The 12,067-nt window shown below is 33.7% G+C and overlaps 1 protein-coding gene across 1 annotated transcript; it reads right to left on the bottom strand.

Annotated features, from left to right (window-relative positions):
* Positions 1 to 2,389: 2,389 nt before the first annotated feature.
* LOC111988602 (F-box/WD-40 repeat-containing protein At3g52030) lies at positions 2,390 to 11,073 on the bottom strand. The gene is made up of 9 exons (XM_024020393.2): positions 10,799 to 11,073; positions 9,814 to 10,014; positions 7,106 to 7,160; positions 6,849 to 6,947; positions 6,177 to 6,280; positions 4,929 to 5,018; positions 4,220 to 4,362; positions 3,497 to 3,581; positions 2,390 to 2,930 (listed from the first exon to the last, which is right to left on the bottom strand). Exons 1-9 carry the CDS (start codon positions 10,954 to 10,956, stop codon positions 2,570 to 2,572), a joined length of 1,296 nt encoding a protein of 431 aa, XP_023876161.2. The 5' UTR covers positions 10,957 to 11,073; the 3' UTR covers positions 2,390 to 2,569.
* Between the last annotated feature and the right edge of the window lie 994 nt (positions 11,074 to 12,067).

Below are 12,067 nucleotides of genomic sequence, written 5' to 3'. Positions count from 1 at the left end.
AAATTTTAGCCTAAACTGTGTAGTTTTATCTAACTCAATTTCAATTCAAAATTTAAACTCCTTTGTGCTTGACTGCTGTAAGTAAAATGTGCTGATTACCTAGCATTACATTGATTTATTGCATTTTTGCCGATATGGTCACATTAGCTGAATTTGGGGATCAGGTAATGAAAACTTTTGACATGGTTTCCTATTATTGTTGACTTTGAAGGTCCGTTGAAATATAGAAATTGATTGATGAGAAAGGCACACTGATTGAATTATGCAACTTGGGAACCTGAAATTATCTCTTGCCAAATATATAAGGGTTTTTAGAAAACAAACTCTGGTTATACGATATATATATATATATATATATATATATATATGAAATTTAGCTAGAAAGTTAATTTCAATATGGTGAGATGCTTCACCTTATTGTATTTCAATGGAAATAATCTTCACCACTATTATATGATCTTTAAAAGAAAATTTTATTGTTGATGATAAATCTGGTAGAATGCTTAAAAAAAATATGGAAGTTATATATAAAAAATAATTAAAAAAAAAAGGACTAAAACTATATATAAGGTTAGAATAAAGCTACACTTTGTACATCTCCCAATTAACGGTATACCACTTAATAAATAATAATATAAAATGTACATATAGAGGTATTTAGGTAAATACTCCCAAGATAGGGAGAGAGGAGCAAATCTTTTCTTGCCTAACCCTTTTGTCAAACCTCATCACCCCATTTTCACTAAGGGGTGCAAAGAATTGAAGGATCCAACCCATTGGTATAGTATGGTTTGATTCAACTCAAAGACCAATGGATGGTTTTCTATGAGATTGTTTGTTAAGAGTGTAAATATCTCATTTAAGATGTTCGTAAAATAACATATAGCCTAGAGTGAAAATTCATATAAGAATAGATCGATCGTTATGCAATTTGAGAGTAAAAAAGATTTATTTTAGGCAAGAACTAGGGTTTCAATCAATTTGGAAGAAAGCTTCATATGCATTGGTTAAGAATATATTCTAATCTGAACTTGATTGCATGGAATTAAAAATTGATTTTGATTAGTTATTGAGACAAAGAAATGAAATTCAATATCATTTTTGATTATCAATGGCCCAATTAAAAGATAATTATAATTTTGCAGTATTTAATGATCTCAAAAAATAATTGAGCAAGTTCTAACTATCAAAATTAAATAATTATTTTTAATAAATATTATTTGCAGCCACTCAAGAGCCCCCTATTTCATCTACATTTACAAGAACCCTAATAGTTAAGTTCCAAAGACTAGCAAACAAAACTAGGCAACCATGGCATCAACCACAACATTGCAACCCTTCGAATCTAGACATGGAGCGTGGATTTGGTACATGCTTAGTTCATTGCAAAGGAGGATTAAGGAGGCATTGAAGGAATAAATATGAACTAGGATGACACCATTAACCGAGTTTTGAGGTGGTAGGCGTATGCACATAAGGTTAATTTCATTATTGATTACCTTGTGATAAATGAAAATTATTAGACTTTTGGTATCTTGTGAATTGATCAGCTGTTTTAACATGTTTTAGGATGAAATCATCATAAGCTTTGAAGAATGAATGACATAAAATAAATGACTTGATTTAAGAACAAAGATTTGTAATAACAGATGATTGCTTGCAACCACTTAATTAGGTTTTGGAAGTAATCACTGATTATTAGTTTATGTGTGATTTCTTTTCATGTTATCTTCAATATATTCATACATTTTCTACAAACCCTTTTGGATAATAGGTGTTGGATAATAATGTGCCTATGGATATTATAGCGACTGAATTTTGAAACCCTTTTCTCTACTTTCCTACTCTATAAGTAAAACTTTCCCCGTTTCAGCTCACATCATTGTTAAAATGTGTGTTATTTTGAGGGTCTTTCTTGTGAGCATAAACAACGAATAGCATTATTATTATTGTTTTTCATTTTGGTAAGAGCCATGTTAAGAATGTGTGGTATTTTACTATTTTTAGAGACTTTTTTGGCAGTGTAAAAAGGCGTTCACCAAATGGCTAATATTCTTAACACCATATAAAAATTTTATGCAATTGCATTCTAGTGAGATCCCACATCGGAAACAATTTATCTGATTCCAATTCCCATAAGACCTGAGTCACATGGTTCTATTGCAGAGCCTTGTTACGTGGGTTTGTGACCAGGTGGGGCATTAAAGTAATAGGCTGTATGCCATGGGCCTGACCAAGTTGGGTTCTCTCTCTGAACTTCAAATTTGGCACAGCACATCATACACACAATTGAATCTTGAAACCCTTTTCTCTACATGTTTTAGCTCACATCAGTTCTAATCAAATCTCACAAAAAGGCAGATATGAAATGTCTCTAGAAATCATATCATAGAAAAAAATGAAAACATGTTTATTATAAACTACTCAAATTGAACATTTCAATCTCACAAAATGGCAGATATGAAATGTCTCTAAAAATCATATAATAGAAAAAAATGAAAACATGTTTATTATAAACTACTCAAATTGAACATTTAAACCACCAGTACGTTAAAACCAGCAGGTCATGTCAGCTATTGAATTTCCAGAGTCTGATGTGCCTACCATTATGTGCAGTGACAACCTTCTTCATCCCAACAGCCAGGCATGTGATGGGAGGTCGAGCACTTTTAGGTATGCTGTCAATGGGCATACCCTCTGAAAGCCTTCTTCCTTTCCTTTTTTCAGTAGCTCCATACGTGTTCTGGGAGCTTGATAACGCGTTACCTTCCATGACGCAACTTGCAAGAACTTGACCTGTGTTTTGATCTAATGTGCGTAGCACACCATCTATTCCACCAACAACTAAAGTTGACTTGTCACTTCGCAGGTGTTGCACAGAATAAACAACATTCGGACTCACTCGTGTTTCCCATAGAGATCTCATTGTCCTGAATATTACCATTAACAGAATTGGTAACTGACTAATAATAAGAATCCATAATAAAATTCCAAAAATTGTCCTGGTATTCATTTTATTGCCTATTTACATTAAGAAAAAAAGAAAAAGAAAAAAAGGAGAGATGACAAATTTAAGATCATAACAATAGGTGATTTTGTAGACATCACAGCTTTTGCTGGTTGCAATATATATTCAGCTTTTGCTATTTTATTAATTTTGTTTAACTTGTCCTCTTATCTTCTTAAGCTAAAATGTAGAGATAAATCCTCATCAATTTGAACTGAAATATCACTCATTTGGGGTTACACTTCACATTGTGATATTTTCTCTGAGATACAGATTCTACAATTAGAACATTATGGCCTATCAGGTGTTATGATCTGGTGGTAAAAGCTTATGGGCCACATAAAGTACTGGCCTTTTCATCTACCACTAGCTACATATTTGAAAATGACAACATAGATTCTCCTCAGAAAATCAAAAAGCTCATGCTATGAAATAGAACTCTCTTGAAGTTTAATTCATATATAGTATTTAGAACTAATATATGCATACCTAAGGTCCCAACAAGATGTATATCCAGCCGTTGATCCAGCAAACACTAGATGTGAGCAAGCATTGTAACACAAAGTCTTTATGCCTGTCAGGAGAAGTTGAAAGTTTATGCGCTTACAAATGAAGAAAAAAATGCTTCAAACTAATAAGCATTTTGTGACAGCAGGTCACACAAAAGCATCCATTTTATTCAGGAACTGGAAGTCTACTGTATTGCTTTCAATGAGAAAAGTTGATCCAACAAGGACGAATGAGCAGATACAAAAGGACGTTCTACCCACATGAAAAATATAAAGTAACATAGCACATATATAGCCCATGCCTAAATGAGGTTTAGGTGTTGGACACGACCTCAAACAATATAGAAGACTTAGACAAGTAGATTTTCAAAAAGGACACAAGGTCCCCAAATAGCCAAAATGCAAAAATAGGAGTGTGATGTCAGGTGGAAATATTACCACAGACAACCCAGCTCCACTTCACACTTTCCAATAATATCATGTTTATCTATACATACATCAACAAAACTCAACACAACTCAACCAAGCTTTAATCTCAATACAAAAAGAAATAAAATAACTGATCTAATAAAAGATGACAATGGAAAAAAAAAACAGTGTCATACACATCAATGCCAATAAGCAAATTCCAAAGGATCCAAAAGGCTGATGAACAATATATAAACATGGCCAAAAGATTTCTGACAGAGCAGGAATAGAGTACCTCCTATTGTTATTCTTGATCTTAGTGTTGCTACCTGCTGATCAGATAAAATACCCGACACTGTGATGCTCCCAAGAGAGGAACCACTAAGTATCAACTGATCATCGCTCAAACATAAGCATGTTACAGGCCCAGCTCGCATCCTGCAATTAAAAGTTCAATATGATCCCCACATCCACAAACCACTGATTAATGTCGAAATGCATACTTCTGTAATGCTCAGGACTTTAGTTGAAAAGAAATACTCTTAACTTAAATGGAATAGACTAGAGTGAGAGTTCTTTCTCATAAGCATCCGTGAGGTCTCCTATAATATGTACCAGGCATGTTCATTATGGCTCCTGAGGGAAGGATAAACAGCTATGCAATACTGCTACATCCATTGACCTAGACAGATTCATCCAATTGTGGAAAGTGAGGGGAGTGCATAAATTTGATGCCCCAAAACTATAACATTGGCTGAGTGTGTATTGTGTGGGTGTATGCCGAGTACCACATCGGGCATATATAGGATTGATTTAGGCTTTATTAACAACTGCAAGGAGTCTCAATTGTGAGTAGACTAGTCCATTTATGTTATAGCACAGATGGATTTAAGTGGGGGAAACTGTGATGCCCAAGATGGATTAGATATTGACTGAGTCGTTACAACACAGCTAACCAAGGAAATAGCAACACATTCCAATTTATAAATTTCTTGAAACCATACCTAATTATTCGTGAACACTTTCTACTGTACATGTCAAATAAACGAGCTGTGCCATCCTCACATCCGACCACTGCCTCTGGATCATTGTAACTGTAAGCAGGAAAGGAATCAGATTGTTTTTGCACATAACAAGCAAACATAACACTTTACTTTGAATGCTAATATCCTAATGATAAGTTAGAGAAATTATAAGGAGCCAAATAATTAAGTTACAGTTTGGAATCAATCATGAATAGCGTTAACGACATGGGTCTTCAACATACAAGTAACTTTAATTATTCTCTAGCAAGTAGGATATCTAAAGCTTAAGCTCTTGATAGGTGCTGAAGGGAAGCATTTATCTCAAGATTTTTTTAATCACACTTATATGAGCTAAATGGTAGGTTTGGTTCTAACTAAATCTTCATGGGTATTCTTACCTCAAAGTAGCACAATAGCATTGCCCCCTTCTCTCTTTTAAACCTCAATTCTGCAAAGCCACCCCTCCCACCACTGTGTATAGCAAAGGTTACTTCTACTATCAATCTTTCTAAATGATGAATTCACTTAGTGACTTACAAACTTGTTTCAAGATGGTGGACTAATACATTGGTACCACTATCTAAAGGACCACTTAACAAGCATAAACAAATAAATAATAAAAATACAAAATCAGAAATTTTCACATCACATAAAAGAACTGCTTTGTATAGTTAATAATCTTAATTTTACAAATTAAAAATCATAATTAAAAACCAGTTTGTATACTTAAAAGATTGCCACACTTCTCCAGCCATCTACATGATTAAAAGAGGAGGGGGGGGGGGGGGGGGGGAACAAATATGCCAAAAAGAACTTGTACCAATTATATTTTCTTGATTCAGAATTTAAGAAAACATCCAACAAACAACAGTCTTGTATAGGATTTAATCCTGCTAGTGGTAAGGTTCATAGACTTAAAAGACATCACAGTAATAATCCATTGAGGTGGTATCTCCAAGAGTACCATCAGCAGAAGCTAGTAAGTACATATTCAGACAGGCATCACTGCATGGTGAAAGAAATCATATATGAAATTCCTTATGATGATGCTTGGTTGTGTGCAAAATAGCTTGAACTTACAAATGTCATGGCATTGGAATCTCTGGTTCCCTCTGTCATGACATCCCTTTATTATTATTGATATCCATACAATGCATGTAATATGCTGGTTGCATCGTAATAATTACAGCTATTCATAAATCAAGATAATGAGAAAATTCCACATACCGCATGCATAAACCCTTCACAAACGTGCCTTCATTTGACGGAAATATACTTCTTTTCCCATTTCGCCTCCATATGCATATACGAGTACCAACCAAACCAACAATCTAGAAAGATAAATAATACATTCTGAAATTAGATAACGTAAAGAGATCCATAAAATTATCCATCTGCAGCCTTTCAATAAAACAAAACAATTTAATCCAATAAAAAGTTTATTAGCTTCTGAGACCAAACATGAAATATCAAATAATATTGGCCTATCACTCATTTGTACCCATAAAAATAAATTTACAGGAGGCAGAAAAGAAAGATGTTGAACTTCAGGCCTGCTAGTTAAACCTCTGATAAAGGTAGAACCATTCTGCAATTCTAATAGCACGTTGGAGGAGTCTTTAGAAGCTAATTCATGAGATTAGTCGTAAAATTTGCACTAACAAATTTTGTGAATTCTTTAGATGAAGCTGCATTCGTTACTTATCACTCCATTTAAAAGAAGCAATGCCATAGAAAACATCAACAAATTGAAATTCATACTTCATGATAAACACATTAACATAGTTATAAAAAAAAAAAGATAAACACATCAACATGAATCCTCAAACTAATTTTTTGGAGTACAGGTCAAGTTTCACATACACAAAGACACTCGAAGCATTGATTTATTAATGTTACCTTGCTCTCATCAAAATCAAAGTCAACTAGAGGAACTGTGTCTGGAACAGCATATTCTTCCACACATTTGTAGCTTTCTAGAGACCAGAGACGCATTACCTAGCATCATTCACATGCAATAAGTTAACAGTATTATGATGCAAAGCATAAAACAAAATCTACTCTCACCAGCGGAGAAACATAAAAGTTGAATAGTTATTATTACAATCCTTAAGAATGGCATTGTAGGTAGCAACTTAGCATACATGATACTATACCTTATCACCTTTGCCAGTAAGAATCAAGCCCATCTTCATTCGGCACTGATTAAACCTAATAGAAGGCAAGGTTAGAAAAATAAAATCCACTACCCAAGATTTGCCTGTTCACACCTACACACACAATCCACATGTAACTCGTACAATTTTACATAATAAGGATAACAAGCATGGGATGCCTCTAGAGATATACCAAACTTTGACATTTTGATGAAAATGTTATATTTACCCCCATAATGTGGATCTGCTAAAGATTTGATAAAGTTCATATTTTCACAACAATAGAGATATCCTGCAAAACATCAACCCAACCCTATAAATGAAAAAAATAGCAGATCCTCATACTTCTAGAAAAAATTTCTTCGATTATAAAACAGACAAAAACCATGCACAAATGACACAAGAAAAAACCAAAACAGATGCAATTACGAAATTGAAGAATAGAAAAATTAAAGAAAAAGACAAGGAATTAGCACCTAGACTTGCCTGAATAAAGCACCAAACAAGAGAGAATAAACATAGGAATCGACACCTTAGGATTGGCTAGAGTCAGCATCAGACCATTGGCAAAATTCCAAAAGAGAGTTTTATTAATCAAGCAAACTTCAAAACAATATTGAACCCTGGGTTCCATAAATAGAGTTCCAAATTTATTATACTAGTAGAAAAAGAAACTAGCTGTTTTTCCCTAGTAAGAAAAGCATTTAAATTCCTAAACCTAATTAGAAAATAAAATAACCAATTACATAGATACAATAAATCCTAGACATTAAGTGATTAGGCCTTAGGCCCAACTAATAGCAGGCTCCATCCTTAAGGCCACTAGTTGGGCTATCTTTTTTCACGTCTACATCCATAAGTCTGTTTTATGGAAGGCCTATATCTTGTGTTAGCACCAACTCCCTTAAGCTTAGAATAACTTGACCCATTGAGTGTGACTCATGGCACTTCTGAACTCAAGCAAGTTTGGGTCAATCTACTGGCTCAAAACAAGTAATCCATGTGCGATCATAATCTAGCCATTCTCGCCAACAAACTAAAGAGTGTTGAATTCCTCAATCCTTGGTAGAAACAATATGCTCATCTAAAGGTATGTGGCAATCCTAAAACAAAGTCCATGGTTATATCTTGACAAGGGAAAATCTAGGAAAGGTCGTGGGATATAAAGACTGGCATTGCTTGTGATGTTTGGCCAATTGACATTTCAACATTTCCCAACTATCTTGGCAGTGTCTCACTAAGGCTGATCAATTTAATTGAAAATTTACTTTCTCAATTATCTTACCCAAACCAAAATGTCTGAAAGACCTCCTACATAATCTCCCATGCTAGGAAATCTAACTGAAGTTCATGGGATACATAATTGTCTTTGGAGAAATACCCATCTTAAAGATTGTAGACGGATACACTAAATAGGGAACTATATATCTCTTCAAAGTTTGGGCACAATTCATACTCCTTAAGTCTCTTGAACTTGTAACCTTAATGCTCATGATTGATAGCAAGGATACCCTTCAACTAAGAGAATTAGGTGCTTTATTCTCAACTCCTACCAAAAGTTGTACTACAAATAAGTAGCATTGTAGGAACTCAACCTAACGGCCATGCCTAAAATTTAACTTCTTATGAGAGTTGAGCTTGCATAGGGCTTTCATGGTCAAAATAGATGACAAATTTTTGTGAGAGAAGATAATAGTGTCGAATACCTTTGTTTAGCCTTATTCATTTTCCCACCACAATAAGCTACTAGATGCTGCTCTTGACCAAGTAATCCACCTATGCTAATATTTGATGTGTCACATTTTACTTGAAAGGCCTTTTTTTGAAATCTGCAAGGCACATGATAGGTGCCTAGGTCATCTTTTGTATGACCTCCTTAAAAATGCCATTTTAGTAGTATTTGTTCATTTAAACACACCCCTTTTTTTTTTTTGGAGAAAGATCATTTAAACACACCTTGTTTCATACAATTAGTAATGGAGGGCATGATAATACAAAATCTTCCGATGAACCTATGGTAAAAGGAAGCAAGCCCATGAAACTCTAAATGTCATAAATATTTTTGGGCTGGACCAATCTACGATTGCCTTAACCTTTTTGTGGAAACAATGATGGTGTAACTTAATGGTCATCATGATGATGGTGGCAGCGTGATTGTTGTTTATGTGATGGGTGAACGCTTAATGGATTAGATTTTAATGGAATAAAGGGTCAGTTCAATAAGTACACAAAATTGCAGCAGCGAGTGTGGTCTACTTTCAACATTAAGTATGCTGCTACTAAATGTCTCTATATAGTTCTTTTAATTTAAGACCTGATTTACGTGTTACCAAATGAGCTTGCTAAAAGTTATTATTAAACAGCCCAGATTCTTTAGTTCACTATAAGAATCAATTGACAAAAGCCACTGTAGAGCGAAGTTTCTTCCCTAATGATATTTAAGTTTCCATAATTCTGAAGTTTTAACATAACTTGATCTGAATTGACTTCGAAACAACTACATAACAACTGTTTTATAAGAGAGAACAGTTTAATAGCACAACAGACTCTCGAGTACCTTATGCCTATCAACATAGTACTCAGAGACTTTTCAAATGTTCATACTCTACCTCCAACTATATTCAGATTGTTCTTGCATAATATAACAAGTAATCATTCCCAAAGAACTTACATGCAAATGACAACTAAACAAGAAGAAGAGGATTTACCCAACCGAATGACCTTTCCATTGATCAATATTGATCAAACCTTCTTGTAAGGAGAATCTGTGATGCTCCATGGCAAGCTCCTCTAAGTATGTCTTTAATGATGTCTCTAAGCATGTAGACTTATTGGAAAAATCTGTGGAGTTCTGCTTCTGCTTGGCGTAGAATTCCCGCAGCAATTTAGACTTATTAATAATCGTATTCCTTCATAAAAAGCATTGAGAAAGTAAATTGGTCAGACATATAACTATATCATTTTTTTGTGTGTGTGTGTGGTAACTAGACATATATGAATGACATACAAACTTATCACAAAAAGCAGGCAACCTTTATAAAGAAGAGTCCCTTTGGACTCGTCTCTATTCAGTATTAATAGTATCATTACAAACTCATATAATGAGTACTCTCCTAAAATTCCAATTCACATGAAAATTGCTCTAGGTATCATAAGTTCTATTGCAATTTTTTTACAAACCGATTTGGAAGCTGAATTATGATGCCATGCATAACCGGCCGGCAAATCCACATCAACTCACAACAAAAATGTACTCAATGTCTAGAAGTATATATCATCTACCATTACTCGGATCACGATCCTGTAGAGTTCTTAAGGTAACTCCATCATGGGTACTAAAATTATATTCATAAATTTGAAATTGGTGGATTATATTTTGCCACATCACCATTAATTTAAATAATATATCAAAACAGTGACCATTAATATTTATTTATTGATAAATGTGACAAAATGTAATACATTTATTTAAAAAAATGGATGGCTATGATTTTCAGAAACTCTATATTATCCTAAGAACTCTATAGACTATCCCAATTTGCATAACCCAAGTCACAATTGTTAGAAATTTGTCAATAAAGTTAATACCCATTTGAATTTCTATAATAATTTGGAAAGATCATAACTTTGTGCTTACTTATCAAAACAAATTTGAGAGAGAGAGAGAGAGAGAGAGAGAGAGAAAGAGAGAACCAGTATTTGCAGACGGCAGAACAACGAACGATTTCGAAGAAGTCGAGAAGGGCGAAGATCATACAGAGGGTGTCGTGTTCGAGGGACTTGATTGTCGTTTTCGCGTTCCTCTTCTTCCTCTCCGACCTGTCGTTTGCTGAACTGGGTGTGGGTCCCATCGTCGGCTTTTTGCTTCTGTGGCCTGTGGGAGCTCTTCGACGCTCGCTGCCGCTAATTTCTAAGCCTAACGAGAAAGAAAGAAAGCACAACGACCACCAAAGTGATTTTTGTTTTTTTTTTTTTACTTTAAACCGTTTGATCATTAAAATTTGTCAAACTAACGAACGGCATGGACATTTCAGTAACGGTAAAGCTGTTTATTTATATATAAATTTTTATTTTATATAAATTTATTTATTTATGTTGGAAGTCTTCGTTAAAAACATTACAAGGGACAAAATTTTTTCACAACTAGTGAATTGTGCTTAGTACATGATGCTATTATTACTAGTCATAGACCTAATTATTTTGAGATATAGTATTATGTATAATTTATTGTCTAAATTTTATTGTCGATAATTTGTTTACTATTAGATTGAACAATGTATAAAAGTAATTTCCATCCTCTTTGTTTTTACAAATATTATAATATCTGGTGTTTATTTTTATTGATATTATTCTTTTTTTGAAGTGGTCTATATTATTCTAATTAATTTGTTATGCATTTTATTTTCTTCATTTCTTTTGGTACAATTAAAATTTTTAAGTTTCAAATTTCTTATTATCTTAAGAAAATTATTATTATTATCATTATAATCAAAACTTATTATATAATTATAATCGATATTACTCAAATAAATGATAGAACTAACCGAAACTTGTTTTTTCTTGTTCTTAAATAAGTACACTAAAATGGATCAAAGTGGGTCAAAATGGACAAAATGGATTGAGTACGACCAAAGTGGATCATATGGACCAATAAGACTGAATTGGGATGAATTAGATTAAATAAACTGAATTAGACCTAAATGGACTTAAGTGGGCTGAAATAGACAGAATGGACCGAATTGGACTAATGTGGACTAAAATGGATTGAAGGACCGAATTGGACTGAGGTGGATCGAACTAGAGCGAAATAGACCAAATGGACTGAAGTTGACCTAAATGGACTGAATTAGACAGAAGTTACTAGACTGAATTGGACCAAAGTTGACCAAACTAGACCAAAGTGGACCAAATGCCGAATTGTAATTAGTAAACATAACTCAAAAAATTAGTAATAATTACAAT

This window comes from Quercus suber, unplaced genomic scaffold (genome assembly GCF_002906115.3).
Source record: "Quercus suber isolate HL8 unplaced genomic scaffold, Cork oak 2.0 scaffold_69, whole genome shotgun sequence".
Lineage (NCBI taxonomy): Eukaryota > Viridiplantae > Streptophyta > Magnoliopsida > Fagales > Fagaceae > Quercus > Quercus suber.
Note: the sequence above shows the minus strand (reverse complement) of the source record. Positions and strands in the feature narration are given on the sequence as shown.

Coding starts and splice junctions, on each gene's coding strand:
- LOC111988602 (XM_024020393.2), bottom strand. CDS start 10,956: ATGGGACCCACACCCAGTTCAGCAAACGACAGGTCGGAGAGGAAGAAG. Junction 6,281..6,848: donor TTGATTTTGATGAGAGCAAG/GTAACATTAATA, acceptor TTATCTTTCTAG/ATTGTTGGTTTGGTTGGTAC. Junction 3,582..4,219: donor ATCAAGAATAACAATAGGAG/GTACTCTATTCC, acceptor TTCTCCTGACAG/GCATAAAGACTTTGTGTTAC.